We start from the raw sequence: 22325 nt of genomic DNA, 5'->3' as shown, positions 1-22325 counted from the left end.
TCAATACAAAGACATAGTAACCCATTTTTGTGGTGAAATTCAAAAAAAACTTTTTCCTAATTTGAGCAAAATAGCTATGAAATATTTAAGTGCCCCACCATCATCCATTAAAAGTGAAAGAATTTTCAGCATTAGAGGTAACATTTATGAGCTGGCAAGAAATAGGCTATGCCCTGAAAATGATGAAATTCTCATGTTTTGCATTACAATTTAAGGGTTTTACAATTTGAATATTAAATTTTTATTTGTTTTATATGTTTGAAGTTTAAGTTTTAAATAAAAAAATAGTTTTGAATAGGTTATATTATACCTTATAATATATATTGATAAAAGAAATAATTTGAATTGAAAAGTTTTTTTTTTAATATTCAGTTTCTCATGTAGTAAATAATAAATATATAACAGAAATCTATTATTTATTACTAGCCTTTATATGTAACATTCTAACAAAAATATTCAAATGAAAAATTGAATGATTATCAAAACTGATTAATAGGAAAAATAGCCAATACCGATTAATCAGGTATCAGCTATTTTTACTTACTGATTAATCAGTGCATCCTTAATTTTTAGATAAAGAATTAATTTGAAAATCAGTGTTAACATATTTGTTCCCAGTTACATTGGTAAATAAGAATGAAGAAAGAAAAAAATTGAGATTTTGTATAGATCATCACAAAATTCAACACAGTTTCCATACCCAACAATCAACCTTTCCCCAGAATTGAAAAGATTTTCAATAAATTATAGAGAGCAAAATAATTAAGAAATTTACTTGTCACCTCAGGATTTTGGTATGTATCCATATATCCTAAAGATATTCATAAAATAGCATTCATGACTACAGATGATCATTAAGAGAGGCTTGTCATATTTTGTTTTAGCCTGGCTTCTGAAAAATTTTGTTTTGTGAATATTGTGTGTGTGTGTGTGTGTGTGTGAGAGAGAGAGAGAGAGAGAGAGAGAACTGAAGTTATGAAAATTTGCATAAATTAATCAATTAGATCTTCCTTTTCTAACAACTTTCAAGTTTGCTTTGGATTTTGCTTTTTAAAATGGAGCTTACTTGTGATGCAATAGCAAGTGAAAATGTTACAAGTATGACTAACTGTGACTTTTTGAAAATCTTTCAAAAGTAGCAAAAATTTATATCAAAATATATAAAACATAAACAATGTTCATTCTGTTATACATTCTTGGCAAAAACTTTTTTATGTAAATTAATGACATTGATAATAAAAGAAACTTGAAAATTTTATTTAAAAAAATATAAAAATTTTTTCTTACCATTCAGTAAATGTTTAAATCGAAAGAAAGCTATATCAATAAAAATCTGTATTTCATCTTCTTTACAACCAGCCAAAAATCTCAAAACCAAATTCCGTCTTGTCTGTGCATGATTCTTACCACTTGTACTGTTGCCAGTTTTGCATAACATTTTCCCATACAATATTCTAAAACAAAAAAAAGTATTATCAACAATATTATAAATTATTAAAATATAAATTACAAAATAATATTTACCTCATTAAAACAGGTAAAACATCCACTCTATGTTCTTCCTGAATTATTCCATTTTCACCTTCCAAATTAAACAACACTGTTTCAGTTTTAAATGTCTTATTATCCAAAAGACGATAAAAATTTTCACTGAAAAACATTTTGTAAATATGAAATAAATATTAATTAATCTCATAATTAATATGTAATAGTATAATATGTATAATGTATACCAAATTTCAAAATTATAATTTGAACTCTTAACACACTGTGCGTTATTGGAATACAGTGAGTTTATTTTTTATACAATTTGAATTCACACAAGCCTAGGGATGAGTTCCTATGGACTTATTCCTAGCTAGCCTAATAACTGAAATTTTGGTCCCTAAGGTTGAAGCAAGCACACTGCAAAGACTTCAGAGTGCTATCTGCTTTTGTAAATGATTTATAGACAACACCCATGTAATTTGGAAAGATCAAGGAAACCCAAGCCTATTTATAAAGACACTCTCTGCTGCAGATTTAGATCTCCTACTTAATAAAAATCAAAACTTATCATATGGTCCACATTCTGGACATTCAAATTCAAAAAGGATAGATGATCTTGAAATCATGACCTTTAGAAAAGACTTATTTGTTCCTATCTATATTTTTACATGTTTATGTAAATCATGGAATTATAAAATAGCAGTATTTGTATCCTTAATTAAAAGAGCATGCATATTACAGTGGTACCCTCAGGATACGAAATTAATCCATTCCGAAACTGAGATCGTATCATGAAAATATCATAAGGTGAATCATTTTTCCCCATATGATTACATGTAAAACCAAATAATTTGTTCCAACACGAAAAACACACTCAAATTAAAGCTAAGTAGTATATTAAAAAAAAAGAAAAAGAAAAACTATAGTAAGGAAAACACTGAAAAATGCATTTTGTAGTTGTAAATGTATAAATAACCATAATAGAATAATAAATGAAAAAAAAATGTAGTTTTATTTGCACTTTACCAGAGAGGGAGAAGGGAAATGATACTAAAACTTAACTTACATAACATAATATAACAATAACTTAAAAATAACTTAGAAAAGATAAAAAAATTAGTGTTGTTTTATATATATATATATATTTTTAAAAGTTTTATTCACTGCTTTTTGCTTTCTTTCCTTCACTTCCACCAGCACTTTCACTGGACAGAGGTCGCTTGGTAAAATATCTATCCTAAGAGGTTTGGCTTTGCCTACTTTTTAAAATGTTTCTAAATGACTTAGGCAAATGTCATTACTCTGAGCAGCAATATGGCCAGTGTGAACCTTTTTGGGATGTTTCTTTTCAATAAAATCAGTCACTTTCTGATAATACCTCAAGATTTCCTTTATCGGGCGAGATCCTTCCACGACGAAGCAAACATGCAGACTGAGACCTATGAACAGAAGTGAATAAAAAATGGCACTGTGAACTAATGTAACGTTGTATGGTGAGTTTTTGTTCGTATCGTGGAGCAAAAATATGTTTGAATTTCATGTTGTATCCTGAAAATTTCATATGCTGGGGCGTTCATATCCTGAGGTACCACTGTATGCTCAAGTTAGGAATACCTAAGAGTGTAATTTACTTGAGAAAATGACAAACTAATTTAGTACAAATAGCTTGGAGACTGTCATATCAAAATTTAATGAGACCATATCAAGCCTATAGAAAAGCTTTGCCTGGGTGATAATGTCAAATCAGCACAAAGGTTCAAATCTACAGATACAAGTTATATACTAATGTAATCAATAAAAAAGATTGTCTCCCTACCTAAATCATGAAACTGATTTTAAAAAAAATGAAAAATTGAAATCAACCAAGAACAATTCCTTCATTCACAGTAGATGAAGTGTTATCTAACAACAACTATGTTTGTAGCACTTGTAAGTATTTAAATTTTGTAAGTATTGTTTTACTCCAATACTTTTATTCCATACTTAATATAAGCATTTCACAGATTTACATGATTTAAAATTGCTGAAAATAAACATGTAATTCATATAATGTTTATAATGAATAATAAATAAAACTATAACTGTAATACATCAATTAATATTAAAATTAGTCTTAGATAATCACTTTAGAATTAAGTCTTGACCCATACTTAACATTTTTTCTATACAGAAATAAAAAAAATAATTAATATAAAAACTCTCACCTGTATGGTTTCAGAGATTTGTGACCAAATGTTATTAGACAATCAAAGGCTAATTTTTGAATTTCTGGATCACGAAAACTTAGTAACTGTAATTAATGAAGTAAAATAACAAATATGAAGAATACATCATAAAAAATTACAATGCAACCACTAAATGAAACAATGCATAACTAAACAAATAAATACAATTTTATATCAATGTTTAGTAAATTATAATTTTTTCATACTAAAATGTAAATTTTCGACTATAAATTCATATCTTCTATTATCAGGACTTATTATACTGGCTTTACAGATAATGCTACAAAGTTTAACAGAAAACAATTTTTATTTTATTCCATATACAGGTATATGGAATAAGTCCTGATAATAGAAGATATGAATTTATCAATACTAAAATGCTTATTTCAGGTAACTAAATATTTAATTTAAAAAGAATAAACATTTTAAAACAGTTTCAGCTTCCCAAACAAATATCATGAATATAAAAAAAACCATTGTTTTTTACACTCCTTTTCTTTTTTGAATTAAAAACATTTCAATGGCTGAAGTAAGCATTTTAATATTGATAATAATATGAGGCCTAAAATTTATGAAATTATGATTTATTTATTAAAAATATCTAAAATTCTAAAATTTTTCCAGATGATACGGAAATGTGTAATATTAACTCAAAAAACCATAAAATCCAGTAAAAAGGTACATTTATTAATGGAATGAACATTTTTGACCAAAATTAATGGCCATCTTCAGGTTCTACAATGGAACATAATAAATCAAACAGAAAGAAAATTTTAAAATAATAAGTATTCAATAAATTTACATAGCAAATCACATTTGCAAGAGCATAACATACAAATATATTGAATAAAATTAAAATAAAAAAAAATAATAACAACAAATACAAAACAAGTAAATAAATACAATGAGTTATACACATGTTATGAGTAAAAAACAAACTTAGCAAAAACTGAAAAAGAACAGTATAAAACTTCAAATAATGCCCTCCAACAATGTGACACTATTGCAGAATCCTTAAAGTTAATTGTGGTCCCTTTCTTGATAGCTTTATAAATTTCTGGAATTTCCAATTAATTAAGATTTGTTGGATCTGAGGCATGATGCAGTAAATGCATTCTGTCAAAAAACACATTAACATCAGAGTCACAAGCAAAGGCTGCCAAGGCTAGTGTACATAAATGTTTCTGAATAGTGTCTTCATGTTTCTTGATCTAATGCTCAATGATCTATATATCACTTTGACATATTTGTACTGATGATTCACTCTGTTGTCTCATAAAGGAACTGAGTAGATCCTAGGCAGAGTCATCTTATCAGTGGAATCCCTATCTTTCCTGAGTAATGAAAAGGCAGATAGGCTCCTTCTGTATGCAATTCTAAAGTTGGAGAAATCTGCTATTACCTTGTAGACACCATACAAAACTTTGTTATACATGATAATCCTACAGAGTCTACCATGATGCAGTGCCGTAACTAGGGCAGTGCCAGCAGTGCCCAGGCACAGGGTGCAGAAATGATCTGGACCAAGTTTTGGGTCATAGTTACAGAAGCTTGCACCAGACGCATAAAAGGCTAGTTACGGTGCTGTCATGATGATAGACCTTTTAGGACTGATGGAATTCATTTGTATGTGATAACAATGTATAAGTTATTAATAAACTTTGGCTGGTAACTATGGACAGTGGCTATACAGACAATACAACCTTACTCCTGGTCTCAGTTGTGAGTTGGAACAGTGGTTGTATGCTCTTTTAACAAGGGCCTTGAAGGCAGCTAGCTTTTAAGAAAATAAGTCATGCAAAGATGGAGGAATAAATAATGGCTTGTAAGAAATTTTATGGTAAATGTAGTAAAAAAAAAACCATTACATTTAGTAATAAGAACATCATGGAAATGCACCTTGTAATCACTCTGTTGCTCAAGGCAGAGTATTAAGCCATAAGGATTGTTGTTGGAAATATGTAATTATAACAAAAATACAAATATTTTATGTCAAAAATAAATTTTGGATATAAGAGAATGTAAATAAACAACCAATCTGAATATGCTATTTAACGAAATTATTAAATGTGAGATTATTTATGGCTATATTTTGACTAACTACTAGTAATTAATACAGTGTAATCTGCATTCTTAAATGCTACATAATAAATCAAACTTATATTATCATCTCTTGAGTATCATTGTGTATGTTTTTAAATGTGTTTTTCCTACAGTATTGTTTATTTATGATTATTTTTCATCATAAATTTTTCCTAATTTTACATAGTTTGTCTATTAGACTTAAAGATAGGATATAAATTGTAATCAGTTAATTTGTTTTCTATGTTCCAATAATTTGCAACTAAAAAATAAATCATTAATTTAATGTATTTTCAGAAAGCTTTCCATTTTAATTGCATTGGATTACTTCAAACTAATTTTATTGAATTAAAACAATATGAAATGTTATAGTTTAAAGCTAAATTAATTACAATTTCAAAAAAATGCTTGTTCGAAGATAAAAATAAACAAAATAAAAATGCTGTAGATAAATAACAAAATCAATCATAAGTTTTAAATACATTATCTGTGAAACTAATATTACTGTATTTCAATAACACTTTATTCTCCTAGAATGAAAATATATATCATTACTGTCATCACACACTAGTGTCTTATTTCACCCAACCATAGATTTATTTTCACTTAAAATTTTTTTGGAAATTTGCTATTTTTTTAAATTCTTTTCTTTCCTGATGAATTCCATTTACAGTCAAACCTTGTGTTTCAAATGCCTTGTTTTTCAAATAGCAATTCAAATGCCTTTGGTTTATGAACAAAATTTTGAACTCATTTTTGCCCTGATTCCTGTACAATAACTTGGTTGCCAAACAAGTTATTCAGCAGAGTCAACCATAAATGATAAACTTCCTATACTTCCTACGTTAAGTTGATGGCCTGACCAATCAACAATGAGATTACCAATTCAGACGTTAGTGTTGCGGAGATTGCCTCACATCATTAGATGCCATGATGCGAATTATCAATGATGTTGCTATTTAAACTGCGTTTCAATGCACATGTGAGAAAGATACTGTTTCTCTTTTTTTGGTTGGAATGACAGTTGAATCAAAATGAGATTAATTCATAAAAACTGCATTAATTGACATTCACATAATATAAATGGCATCCCAGAATTCATGTTTAAATACGTTTAAGTAAACTTAAATGACAATTTATTAATATAATATTAATACTAGGTAGCCAGTTAATTAAAACTAAAATCAATGAAATAAAACTCTGGCCTTTACACTGAAACTGAAACTAAAATTAATTAAAATTGAAATCAAATCAATTGAAACATAATAATTTGTAAAGTAAGGATAAAGTACTTGTTGTCCATGTTGATTGATTTGATTATATTTCATCCAGGCAGTTGGAGCTGAGTTTCTATTTATAGCAATTCTTTGTAAAGTGCTAGTTTTGGTTTTGGTTGGCAGTGACAAACATTTTGCTTTTAATATATATATATTTTACACTGAAACTGAAACTAAAATTAAAATTGAATCAATTGAAACATAATATTTTGGAAAGTGTGGATAAAGTACTTGCTGCCCATTTTGATTGATTTGGTTATATTTCATTTTGGCAGTCAGAGTTAAGTCTCTATTTATAGCCCTTCTTTGTAAAGTGTTAGTTTTGGTTTTGGTTGGCAGTGACAGAATATTTTGCTTTTAATATACATAGAATAAATATATAGATATAGAATAGATACAGATGAAATAATATATTGCCTTTATAGGTATTTTTATGCATGAAATACAGCTAAAAATATAAAAAAATGTTTTGTTTTGGGGTAGGGAATGGATTAATTCATTTTATATTATTTCTTACAGGAAAATTTGTTTTAGATTTAGAAGAACTTTTAGGAACAAATTAAGTTCAAAACCACAGGTTTGACTGTAGTTATTTCTTTGGGTTGTAAAGGTAATTTACAGTTTGATTTGAGAAACTCTGGTAAAGTTTTTGTTTAGTTTATCATGTGAAAATTAACATTGTGACAATGGTATTTTGCCAGGGCAACTCACTTTATTGGTGTTAGTTTTAAAGCAGGTCAACTGTATTTCTAAAAATATATCCATTTACATAGTGCATACAGTAAGGAAGATAAAATATTAAAATTATATGATAGTTTGTTTATTAGATTAGAAAATATTACAGTCAAACCTTGCTTAATGAGCATAATTCATTCTAGAATCTTACTCATAATGCAGAACACTCGTTAAGCAAAACAATTTTTCCCATATAAATTAATGTAAAATACGATAATGCGTTCCATGTTGGAAAAAATACTCAAATATTNGAAAAACTTACATTTTTAATCCTTATTTTGATAATGATTACTGTACATTAAAAAAATCATAAATGCACTTACTTCTAGATTCTATTTTTTTTTTTTTTTTAATATTAAATGTTTAGTAGTATAAGAATTTCTGAAGACTCTGGTAACTCTTTATAAGCCATTTACTGTGTGTGATTAGTAATTACTTGTTACTTTTATAATCTGCCTTTGCAAATATTCAAAGTACTTTTTAATGTTTTTATTACTCTCAGAACCTCAAAATCTGAGAATAATGAATGAATATTGATTATTGTTTATCATTTCACTTATTCTATGAACAGTAATTCTATTTGATTATATAATTTAACATTGTACAGAAATAAAAAAACGCCATATAATGAAGACATTAATTTATATATTAATGTTAGTAAATTTTGAATTAGATATAACCTCTTGAATCATATACACACAACTGATAGTAAATAAACTTGAAAAATAAATCCCAATTTGTTAAAAAAATAATAAAGTTTTTATTTTTTTGAGCTGGTAATATGTAAGAATTCTAATGCCTCCAAGTTTTGAAAGGAAATAACCTAGACTTGTAAGTTCTATACTTTAAGAAATGCTGTTGTTGTTTATTAACAATTTCCTTTAAGTGGAGACTTGAGCACAATAACTGTTCAAACAACACAACACAACTACAATGTAAGAAATCTACATTAAAAATATGTAAAAATATTGGAAAAATTAGATCTTAGAAAGTATGACAAAAATTTAAAATTATTTTTTTAATGATTTAAAGTCAATAGAGAAACTCCAAAATATTTTGCATAATTATGAATTACAATTCCACAAAATAGTGAGCTAATTAATGAACATTTACAGTATATAGTAGCAACAATAGATATTACATCATCCAAAAATCTTATAAAAATATGTTTATTTTTTAAATTAAAGTATCACTTTACTGCAGATCTGCAAGAAACCATAAAGATTGAATTATCTATGGCAAGTGTGGCCAAACTTTTATCCCTTAAGGGCTACTTTTTTGGTAAAAATATAGTCTGCGGGCAACTATGAATATGGGCAAACAATTTTAGGATTTTTATATGCGCATGCGTTAACATTCATTTGCATTGTTCATCGGGATAAATACAAACAGTATGGGTACGTTGCACAGTCAGTCTATTGTTGTAAGAATAAATTATCAAATTAAGATTTTTAAACATTAATTTAAGTGAAATCAAATTGTTCAACTTTAGCTTCACGGGCTACTTTCATAACCTTTGCGGTTGACCGTGGTCTACATGTTGACCACCCCTGATCTATGGTATCAAAAATATAAAAATTCACTAAATACCTGCTTCAGAGAATACTAAATCTCAGACAAAACATTAATGAAGTAATGTTTTCGATCACATTCAATGATCATTCTCAAGTTTTATAAAGCTGAAATGGTTATTGAATAGGATTGAAACATTAGTTTATTAATGTTTAAGCTGCTGTACAAAGTTGTCTGAGATTTAGTTTCCATTGATATAAAAATTCATGCAAAAGCAGTGCACTTTTTATAAGCAAAATGGAAAGTTTTTAATAGTTACCACCACATTCCCTAAGATCACTAATTGTTGCTTTAAATGCTAAAGGTTTATTTTTCAGAGAGTGTATATTGTCATAACTGAAGATGCAAACATGGCAATATTGTAAGAAAAGCCGAATCAGCAGGTAAATGTGTGAGTATGCTGTACCAGAATAGAATGCATCTCAGCTTGTGAGAATATAATATCCATATATTTTGTATCAACTGGATAAATTACAACAAAAAAACATATCTTTAAAAATTCAGCAATAAAATTTACTAAATAATAATGTTTTTGATCAGTTTAACTGATCTTACATCACCAAACGATCGCCTAAATATCGGGCTATAATACGGCTAATTAAATGATTGGAATAAAGTAATTTGACACTAGAGGTAGACGTTAGGTGCCATCTCTTAAGTAAATTAATAATTAAATNAGTGTCAAATTACTATATTCCAATCATTTAATTAGCCGTATTATAGCCCGATATTTAGGTGATCGTTTGGTGATGTATTTACTACTCGGGCTATGAGTTGTTGATATTTATATTTAACTGATCTTCTGCAGTTATGATAAAATAGAATGTGAAAATAAAATGTGAATACAAAATTTAAAAATAAATGATAACAAGAATTCTAAAATAAATAAATAAACCTATTCTATTTTATCATAACTGAAGAAGATCAGTTAAACTGATCGAAAACATTATTATTTAGTAAATTTCATTGTTGAATTTTTAAAGGTGTTTTTTTTGTTGAGAATGTAATGCTAGTTCTTCCGAACTGAAAGTAAATGCAAATTCATTTTAAAAAATTAGAAAATGTCTAAGCCCTTGAACAATAGTGATCATCATCAAGGGATGTTCATGGAAAATATCTCATATAATTTTTCTTTTAAGCATCCCTGATGATAAATGATAGTTTGAAAGTATTTGGATATTTTATGATCTTTTCATTAAATTTAATATTCATTAAAGTAACTTTGAATATATTATTATTGGACTTATGAAAGAAAGTATCCTTTAATAAGTCCAGCAATAATTCCTTAGCAACAGTATTCCTTATTAAAGGAAGACTGATTGTTCTGGTGAATGTAAATGATGGAGATGTGAAAACAAATTTAATTTTAGGTCTCGGTTGCTTGCTGTTCTCTTTAGTAGATGTATTTTCTTAGCATAAGATTGCTGTTGAAAACAGCCCTGTGTGATTTGTTCTCAACGGCAACCTTATGCTAAGAAAATACAAATTTAACTTCTTCAATGTATTTTTAATGTATTATTTCTGTTTGTTTTTTTAAATATTTCATTTCTTCCAGGTTTATGTAGGTTCAATACATTTCTAAACATTCAGAAAATCAAGCTTAAATTAATAAGCAAAATAATAGTGAAATAAATTATTAGGATAGAACATGGCTAATAAACTTTATAAATATTATGTAATTTGAATAAAAAAAATTGGCAGTTAGACCATCATGTTGTATGAAATTTAATAATAAGAAATAAAAAATTAATTTAGACTAATCTGGAAAAAACTGATTCAAAGAGGAACTGAACTGCAACTTCTGCTTACTATGCAGATACTATTGCCAATTATGCTATATTGCTATAATTACTATAATTGCCAATATTGCAATTATGCTGGGCCTCAGTCTGATTCTCATCTCCAGACCAATTAATTAATCATAATTTGGCACAAATTACTGATCTGTTAAGTGGAGCAACTCATATTGATAGAAATTAAATGGTACATTGCAGGCATGAGTAAAAAAAAGTAATTGGATGTGAAGCAAAGAAGTAAGTCTGCTCCAAAAAAGCTGTCAAGAAATGAGTTCAGTAAATGAATGAAGTGCATCAATGCATGCAGAGATCATTCAGTAAAAAAACTGGTTTCAGTGCACAGCATTAAGAAAAAACTAGTCCCTTCCAGTCCCGGCAATGTTTAGACTCAATTTCCATCAGAGCAACAATAGTAGATGCTCCTATGTGTTACCAATTTTGTTATGAAGAATATGAATAAAAAAATTCATTTTTTTTATGTTCTTTATTTTTATTTATTTATTTGTTTATGTTGTTATTTTTTAATTGAATGCATTAGATCATTTGATTTTTTTAAAAACTGTCTTTTTAAAAAAAGTCAGTTTAAAGGTCAGAACATTCCAATTTCAGAACACTCAGTATACTATTCAATTTGAATGTGTAGAACCTGAAGCAGGCCCATAAACTATACTGAAAACATTTGTTTTTAATAAAGTATTGCTGGGAGACATAAAGAAGGTATGAAATCAATTAGTTACACACACAAAAAAAAACACTGTGCTGGGATAAAGGTTAACTAAAAATTTAAAATATTTAAATAATTAATAAGTATGTTTTATCACATAAAGCTCAGCCACACATGTAATGTTAAAGTGCCAACTTTAATTGTTAATATCTCCATGACCAATACACCAATTTGGATAAAATTTAAAATACTTAGTGTCCATGATGAATACTATGGACATCTTAAATTTTGAATTCATTGGATTGTTTTGGACTTACACAATCAGCATTTTGTTGCCTAGATTTACAACAAGAAGGAATAGTGACAGCAAGCTACCAAACAATCTAAGGGGTATGCATTTATTTAATAGCTTATTTGAGAAATGACCACCTCCTGTTTATCCTTTTGAAGGTTTTATTTAAAAACATTAAGTATTTATAAAATAATAGCCATCTTTTAAATTTTAACATATTATTAGTCAATCAGATATCATATGACATGACAGTGCAGACTGTCATGTGAAAATAGAAATATTATGTGATCTCAAAAGATTATCACATGACTTCACATCTTGTGACTACTTTTGATCCATTAATTAATGCAAGTCTAATGATTTAACAATAGAGTATTTATAAAATAATATCCCATTTTTTAAGTTTTTGCATATTATTGGTCAATCATTTAACATGTAGCATGACTTACTATAAGCTATCACATGACTGCCATGTGAATATAAAATTATCAGAAAACTATTCTATTATGAAGTTGGAAAAATACCTGAAATCCCATTAAAAAAAAAAACTGGTGGAACCAAGTTGAAAAGTAAAGCTTAGAGAAAACATCTACATAAAGAAAACTTTTGAAAGTTTGGCATAAAAATAGTGGAACCAGATTTGACAGTAGGACTCAACATGTGAATAAAGTGCACATTACACAGACTACTTGTACAGTACAACTACAGGAAGTTTTGGATTAAGCAATGTCACCATGACAATAAATCATGAAAGCATGCATCACTGCAGAAAAAGGCTTTGAGCTTTACTTTGTGCCTTAAAGTTGTTGCATCTACAATAATTTTGCTGAACATTAGAGCACCTTTGAGCAATATTAGTGAAGAAACTTTAAAAAACAAAGTAAAGCCTGAAGTCTTTTTCTATGATGTTTTCATGATTTATTATCATGGTGACATAGCTTCATCTAAAACTTCATGTAGTTGTGGTCTGTGTAATGTGCACTTTATTTATATGTTGAGTTTTATTGTCAAATCTGATTCTAGTATTCTTTTGCCACAATTTTCAACACTTTTCTTTATTTAGATGTTTTTATCAAGTTTTACTTTTCAACCTGTTTCCACCAGATTTTATGGGATTAGCACATGCATAACTGTATTAAAGATATTCTGATAAATCTTATTTATCATCATAAATGTTTTTAAAAACAACATTTTGAAGTTCAAACAAATAAATTTTAATGTTTTTTGTGTCAATGGGAAAACTTAAGCCTCTATAGCTCTTCCCTTGAATCTGTCACTGAAGATATTATTCCAACTGTCTAAATTTAGTCCAAGTTATGTAATATAGTTCATTAGCAAAGTTATGGTCCAATAATTAATCTGCCATATTATTTCATTATTTCTAAATTTATAATCATTTGTAGTATAAAATGTTAATTGATTAAAACTAATTTTTAAAATTGACACAATGACGACCACCACCACCATTCTTCTGATCTTCATTCATTCCATATTATCTTTATGTAATTAATTAACAAGAAGATACAAATGATAATAGTTTAACATTACATTAAAACTCATATAAAAACAAATTAAGCTTTATATGAAATAATCCTTCAGAGAAAATTCTAACAACTATTTACTTTTTATATTTCTCTCAAATTCAAACTGAATTGTTCATTTAAGTCATGAACAAATTGTACATTAATGCAATTATACAGCACAATATTTTATAATATGGAAAACATAACTGAAATTGCTAAACAATTTAGTCAGTCTAAACAAATTGTAGTCAGTAGCTTGCTGTTGAAAATGGTAGAGAACTGACTACAAATTGCTAGAGTTGCTGCAACTGATGCTGCAATATTTTGCTGCACCATTATACAAATTGAATATTTCAATCTATTATATTAGATTTAATATCAATATTTTTAAACTTACCTTATTATTCTGTTATTAGCTACTTTATTCTTTTCTCCTTCACCTTTTTTGTTAAAATATTCAGTTGTATGGGAACAAAAATTTTTCTTAGATAATTCTTCATTACACATTAATTTAATAAAATTATCTTGATTTTTAAAAAATGATAATCCAATGTGAAATTCATTACTGTATAAAAAATACAAAACATGTAAATATTTTATTATTTTCTAAATTTAATATTAAATTATTATTTATACATAATTTTAGCAATAAATAACTTATCCATTTAAATACAATTATGTTATGGTAACTCCACTGTTTTGGATAGATATTGTCATGATTTTCTTTTTTGTAAGTTCGACCTGTATTTTATTTTTTTTTAAAGTGACTGGAAAAAAATACTAGTTTATTAAGATAGCAAGTTCATAAGCAACACAGAAACATACACATGGCATACTTTGATGACAGAAAAGTATTTGACAGGCAGATAAATGGTGGTTTAAAGGATTCCCAATTCAGATGTCTTTGAATTATAAATATTTAGAAGTCACTTTTTCAACTAATGGTTCATTTTGGATGCAGTATTTATATGAGACTATTATTTATAACAAATAAAACTGTTCAATTAGGGAAGTGCCAAATTGAGAAATTTAAATTATTACTTACACTCATTGAAAACTGTGGTTTTGCCCTCTTTGTTATACACTTTAGAAATCTGGGGTTTTCATTTAATAAATGATGATGGAATAGAGATCCAATTTGTTAGAAACATATTTTGCTTATCTTGTTGTACACTGGGCTATTTAGTTTGATAGAATGTTCTTTCATACCTATAAATCTTTCAATTTTTAAAAAGTTAGGGAATTGGCTTATTAAGATTCATAACCTTGAAAACTCTCATTTAAGTAAGGGATGCTTGAAATTTTTATTTGGCAAAGATTGCATGGACTGAATCTGTTCTTTCATTAGTAGTTGTAAAGAACATGGTGTGAGATTCTGGAGGGGGCAACGTAGTAATTAGATTAATTGGTTAAACTAATACACAGTTAATGTAGAAGAGGAAAAACCCACTTTCTTTTCCCACCACCTGGCATTGCCAGTCACTTTTGATCCAATAGATAAGAACGATCAAATAACCGTACAAATTGACAATTTTAACAATATTTTGACTAAGTGTTGAGAAAAGCTAAACATACAGTTATTAATGAGAGAGAAACATCAAAATTGGTTAAATTATGAGGTAAGAAGAGTCCCAATACCTCAATGGTGACGTTTAAGAACTTCAGATTTGGTGCATTATATGGTAAAAGAGTCAGACCACTCCAGTCGATGCAATGACACATCTCGAACTTAGACCACATTAAATCAAAGTCACCTGACTACTCTCCCACACTATATGTGTATAAAAAGGGTTAGATCAACAGTAGACATAAGTGGACCTGACCCATCATAATAGAGATGGACATACTAGAAGCATAGAGGAAGCTCTACCCACCAGCTCCCCAATAGCCTATGGACCACCAATTCTTGAATAGATCCAAGATCCACAATCGTCTCTCCAATGTCGTATAAATAGGATCCATAAGCATCAAGTTATCTTCACAAGCTATTGTACTTAGAATTGTACTTCCATTTGTAAACTCTCTCTCTCAATCCATTAGTTGTTCAGTAGTTATAGCGTGTAATCTTCCCCTATGTATTTAACCTCTTTTTGTTCCATATTAAATTCATTGTTTTGTTTAACTGGTGTTGATATCAGTTATTACTTGGAGAATGGACACCTTATCAACTTACCAATGACCTTCCCACCCAACTTATAGCCCTCCTAGCCATCCTGTGACATTGCCCAGTGCCCAGATCAGAGATCCGGGCACCATACAAGTGTCAAGTCTCACCAACTGACCTGTAGATTGAATCTCACAATGGCATTAATTTTATAAGTGGAAATGTAGAGCTGATAGACTGATCTCTCTTCCTTATTAACATCTTTTGATAACTTTTTATCTGATATTAATAGAAAAATAAATAACAGTGTATATAATAGTTGGAATAAAGAACTGGATGTTACTTTTTTTGATAATTCATTATATAATCAAAATGTGTCTCTTATTGTTTTGTATTTTTTTTATACAGGTAAGGTGCAATTCATTAAATTTCCTAAATAATTATTTCAGATAACCATGTACATATTGGGTGGAAGAAGAGATTTTTGATGCTTTACATATTTTGACTAACTGTTTGCATTTTAAATTGCTAAGAAAAAAGATTTTGGTTATACTGTTCTCTCCAGGTCATTTTTCCTTAAAGTTCTTTCTGATGCTTCTTTTCAATTTAAAGTAATTTGTTTTTTAATAGAGTCTGTTGATCTTTTGTCTTAGGTGGCATGACCATCTGCTCCAAATTGCTGATGAAGTCTGTGAGCGTATGTCAATTGGTGGCTTTGTTACTAATATTTTGTTTTTTTTTTATAGATAAAAAATATTATTATTATTATTTTATTTTTGTTGTTTTTATTAATACTGACAGATGCTCCCAAATTTAATTTAAATCTAATTTAATTAATGTTATTTTATTGTAATTTTGTAATTTTTATGTTGACTGTACTTAATATCAAGAGTTCTATATTTTTAAAAAATTGTTTTTCTCTCCCTGCATCATGGAGTGTATCTAGTATGTTTAAATCAATAAATAAAATTTTAAAAAATTGAAGTTTATTAATAACAAAGTTTTAAAGACAATTAAAAAGAACTTAAATTTAATTTAAATTAAGACAGTTTCAAATTTATGAAAACTTAAAAATAGCAATTCTACTGTACTTTAGAAAGCAATTTGAAATAAAAAGTTTCACTGCAAATAGCATCACACATAGTCATATCACTTAATTATATATTATTACAAATATGTAATTAACTGATTACATTAATAGCAAATTATTTTAAAATCTATTAATATGAAAAAATTATTAAGTAAATGAATAATTATCATCATATAATACTAAAAAAGTATACACCAACCAAAGCCGAATAATATCGAGTTAGAAACAGCTATAATACTAATAATTTAAAAGACAATTTGGCATTAGAGTTAGGCGTTAGGTGCCATCTCTTGATAAATTTAATAATTATAATTTAGTTATAGTTATGTATTTCCAAGACCAAGTCTTCCTTTATTTGTTTTTTCTTCACTACTAGGTGCATTAACTAAGTACTTTGCCTGAAATGTGTATCAGCCTATAGAAGATTCACAATAAAGATGATGTAAAATACCTTGTGTCTATTAATGCACCTAGTAGTAAAAAAAATACAATTATAATTTAATTAAATAATTTTAGAATTACTGGAAGAAAAGAATTGGCCCGAAGCAGGACTTGAACCCGCAACTCCTGCTTACCATGCAGATGCATTGCCAATTATGCTACCCAGACCTTTGGTCCAATAAGCTAACGATATTATTAGTATTATAGCTGTTTCTAGTTGATAATATTTGGCTTTGGTTGGTGTATAGCTTTAAACGTATCGGGTGTAGTAATGATGTTTGATTATTTAATTATGCTTAAAAAATTCAAAATTTCTGAAAATTATTATTTAATATGTAGATAAAATTCTTACCATATAAAATAAAACAATAATGTAACTAAATAACGATTTCTTGATTCTGCTTCATTAATAAAGTGTTCCATTGCTTGCCAAAGTAAAATACGATGATTCATATGATCTGGATTTTCCAAGTCTGAAGTTGATGACATTATCTTTTGGTGAAATAATTTAGATAAATCATCATCATCTTCAAATAAATTACCTAATGAAACTGTTGCTGTGTCTTCTATATAGAATAAAATTTTGTAAAATTAAAATTTAATAATTATAATTAAATTTAAAATATTTTTACTTACCAAATAAGTTATAAATCGATGTTAAGTGTGGTATATAGACATCCCAAAATGCATTTCCCAAAACAACATATGAAGCTATTAGTTCTTTTACTGGTTGCCATAACAATTTGAAATTAATATATAGCATTCCAATCAAATAATATAGAGGAACCTATAATAAAATAATTTTCTTAAGGATGAAATATATATAATGTTTATTCTATTTTATAAATATAGTTTAATGCAAATTACATCAGTTACCTTTTAGTAATGTTCACTTATCTATATACATGTTTTCAATATTCAAGTTATCATAATTTTTATTACTTTAGTATAAACGCTAATAAACCAGAAATTTTATTTCATATCCAAATATCAGTTGCCATCATACCAATGTTTACTTCAAACATTTATACAGTAGAGCATTGATTATCTGAATGTTGATCAACCAAAATGTGAATTAACCGAAAACTTTCCAGTCGGTAAATTTAAATTTCCGCTAGTGCTGTGGTGCTGCAATCTTTGACTATGTCTTGGACTACTCCAATATTATTTTTGTTGGTGTGCATGTTATAGATGGCAGCACTGGCACAATCTTGAGAGAGTTCTTAAGGATGCGCCAGGATTTGAACGACTTTCAACATGGGATAGGTTAATATATTTTTTTGTACATAATTGGTTATCCAAAAAAATTGATTTTCTGAACAACCCCAGTCCCCAATTGATTCGAATAATCAATGCTCTACTGTACTTTTATTAAAAAGCATAAAAACAATTGAATTAAATACAACAATAAAATGATAACTAGTTATTAAGTACAGTATACTTAGACATCCTAAAATGTATTTTTCAAAACAACATATGAAATATTAAGTTTTTGCTGACTGTCAAAGTAATTTGAAATTAATACAATGCTATTGCAATGAAATTAATAAAAATAATATAAAAATATTTTTCTAAATATCAAATAAAAAATGTTTACTTTGTATTGTCATAAAAGAGTTTCTTGTCTCAAAAAATTGTTCAAAATAATATCTCAAATACAATAGTAGAGATAACAAAGACTTATCACACTGCTGCTGGTAACATTAAAATGACACTTCTACCATCAGAATGCAACTTTATTACTAGTATGATTTCAGTACACAAGACCCTCATCAGCTGTACATAAAAAAATATAGGTTGCATATAATCATTGCATGTCATTTATCATTTGTTCCAGCTCTTTTATGATATATACATACACAAACCTACATCCTGCTAATATGAAACAAATGATAAATGATGTGCAACGATTATATGTAGATATTTGGTATCTGCAACAATGCATAAGAGAGAAGGCCTGTTCATAATGTAATCCTCATAGTACTCAGCAGTGTGAGAGGAAATAAATCTTGAACAGGTATGTTTTAAATTGTAGATTGTAATTATAATTTTCTCTGTGAATTTGTTTCTACAACAGATACCTATATATTTTTATGTATAGTTGATGAGGGTCTTGTGTACTGAAATGCATACTAGTAATAAAGTTGCATTCTGATGATAGAAGTGTCATTTTAATGCTACCAGTAGCATTGTGATAAGTCTCTGTTATCTCTACTATTGTATTTGAGATATTATGTTCAATTTTGTATTGTATTTAAAATGTATTGTTAGAGAAATAAATTTATTTTACAACTTTTGCAATTATTAACTAAACGTAAAACAAGTTTCACAACATAAAAATTTTAGTTTTTCACAACATAAAAAATAAGCAAGAAACAAAATGTTCTGAGAAAAGAAGAATTTGTAACTATCTTTTGTAATCTAATATTATTTGTCTAAATATACAACTCTAAAGTGCAAATGGACAATATACATTTTTTGTTCAGTATCAGCAATTGATCTTCTTTTGTCCCAAATTATTTTGATTAGGAGCTTCCGTTCCACCCAGAAGATCAACTGCTGATACTGAACAAAAAATGTATGTTGCCCACTTGTGCTTTATGAAGGTATGAGAGCCAATGATCTTGTATATTCAACTCTATGTCAAAAAATTGTCATGCTCTTACAATTCTAGTCTTTTCTAACTTTTTATAAAATTTTAAGTTATATCTGCTAATAATTTGTTACATACCTAATTAACATGTTATTTGACTATACTTTTAAAAAAACTATACATAAAAGGGAAAAATGGTTTTTAAATATTCATCATTTTAAAAAAATCCAAAAAAATTGAAATAAATTATTTNATAATTATTATTATTATTATTAGAATTACTTTTGTTGTTACACAGATATATTTCCTAAATTGTTCTGACACTTTAGTTGCTGTAAAAGTATGCGATTTACATTGCAACTGGAAGCAAAAGAGAATTATCACCTGGAACAAAAAAATTATCTAAATTTTATGAAATGAAGGTAAATCTCAACTGAAAATTGCCAAAATCACTATCTGTTCATAACATACAGTATCAAAAACCTTCAAACAAATTAATTCAAAAAAGAAAATGGTAATTTATTGTTAAAACTGGGGAAGAAAATGGTCAAGAAGTTTGAGAGATGATCATAAACTAAAGCTCAATAGTAAGAAAAAATTGTTTTAAATCAAGTAGATATTATCATTTTGTATGGAAAAAGGAGAATGTAAATGTGTCCTACAGTAGAATAGTTTGCAGATTTTGTAAAATGAACTTGTTCCAAACAAACTATTCCTCTCTAGGAAACAGATTGAAATGAGTTCAGAGGTGTAAGCAGTATATTAACTGGACCTTTGAAAATTGGAATAAGATTATTTTTAGTGGCAAATCAAGGTTTTGTGTATGTTATGATGATCAGAGTATAGATTTGTGGAGACCAAACAAGAAGTCTTTCATCCATCCATCCTAAACAATCTATGAAATATAGGAATATAATAATATAGGGATGCAAGTCTGCAACAGGTGTAGGGCATATCACAACTATTAAAGGTACCTGAAATTCCTAAAGGTATCAAGAGTTGCCAGAATTTTTAATTACAGAATAACGGCCTTTACAGCCCTTATGAAAAGAGTCTGCACTCATTGCAGTACAATTGAGAACACTAGGAAGAAGGTGAGTTGCATCACAGACATTGCTACCATATATGGCTACCCTAAAAACTTGATCTATAAATTAGCCCACAGGCAAGAAACTAAAAGAACACAACTAAACAGCACACCCAACAATGCTCCAGTGGATAATTCTGCACTACAAAATTTTAATTCTCATTGTAAAGTTGTGGCTTACAATCATCACATGCATAATATTTATAAAGAAATTGCTTCATATGTTGGTATAAGATTATCTTACAGATGTAATCCCCATCTGTTTAAACTGCTTAGAAATTATAAGAATCTGATTGACTACAGCAGAGCACTGGCAATACATAAGATACTCTAAGGGATAAAAGTTCCAGAGGGACTTGATATGTATAGGTTCAACCCAGAGATTACTCAGAAAGAACTTAAAGAGAACATGGAGCCAATATAGACAGAGGGAGGCAGACAGAGAGGGAGGCCTTCTCAATATATGGGGAGGAAGAAGTTAAACCTGATTTACAATGTGCTACATTAATTAGAACAATGGCAAACACAGACCAACTCAAAGTACTAGAGGCGCTTGAAATTTTTAAAGCAGAGAAACAGGAACAATACATAAATTTTAAGGAGGAGAGATGCATTTCACAAGTGTGGAAGGCCCCCTTTAATACATCATTATAAAAATTAAAAAAGGTTTTAGAACTTTTACACTTGGATACATCCTATTGATCAATTCTAGATGATTTTAAATTCAAATTTACATGTCAGCTCTTCTGCATTCGACATATTAGAACATCAAAATGTTATAAGTTCCATCTGTTTGAAATTTTTCACCTGAAGCAGATCTTAGAAACAGATAAAAATGTAAACAACGTAACCTACAAACCAATGGCCGGTGTACGACGAAAAACAAAAGAGAAAGTTTACCACTAACGTTTTCGAACTCCAGAGTTCTTCTTCAGGTATTAAAAGGAATTTTGATGGAACATAAAACCTTTAGAATACAAATATTTGGTGAACTTTCTCTTTGTTTTTTTTGTTGCTCACTGGTCATCGGTTCATAGAGTAAGTATGTTGTTTACTACACCCCGGTGTTGTATGTTGTTGTTTAGATAAAAGTGTTAATTTTTTCTGAAAAATCAGCTGGGTGAATATCAAGGTAGTGAATTTTTGTACATGCTAGAATATTTCTTGATTCCTTTATTGGTAAGAACATTATTCATGTGAGAATGTTATTTTCCAACATGATCTCAGACCAGATCACGCAGTGAAGTCAACCCGAACTTGATTTACAGCAATAATATCAATTACTTAAATCCAGATTTAAATCCTATAGAAAATCTATGAAGAATAATGAAACAAAGATTGATGGATGAATAAACT

At 28.1% G+C, this 22325-nt stretch overlaps 1 protein-coding gene across 1 annotated transcript in view; it reads right to left on the bottom strand.

Annotated features, from left to right (window-relative positions):
* The window catches only part of LOC111634141 (small subunit processome component 20 homolog), a 114862-nt gene that overhangs the window by 12410 nt on the left and 80127 nt on the right, over positions 1-22325 (bottom strand). The window contains exons 19-25 of the mRNA XM_023378849.1: positions 17926-18076; positions 17642-17855; positions 14052-14219; positions 3833-3842; positions 3693-3778; positions 1525-1650; positions 1288-1454 (exon numbers count right to left, since the gene is read on the bottom strand). Coding sequence (XP_023234617.1) covers positions 1288-1454; positions 1525-1650; positions 3693-3778; positions 3833-3842; positions 14052-14219; positions 17642-17855; positions 17926-18076 — 922 coding nt within the window. The remainder of the gene's footprint in view (positions 1-1287; positions 1455-1524; positions 1651-3692; positions 3779-3832; positions 3843-14051; positions 14220-17641; positions 17856-17925; positions 18077-22325) is intronic.

The sequence above is a fragment of the Centruroides sculpturatus genome, unplaced genomic scaffold (genome assembly GCF_000671375.1).
Source record: "Centruroides sculpturatus isolate CEXI.00-Female unplaced genomic scaffold, Cexi_2.0 scaffold649, whole genome shotgun sequence".
Lineage (NCBI taxonomy): Eukaryota > Metazoa > Arthropoda > Arachnida > Scorpiones > Buthidae > Centruroides > Centruroides sculpturatus.
The sequence above is the reverse complement of the archived record's forward strand: the minus strand, read 5'-3'. Positions and strand labels throughout refer to the sequence as shown.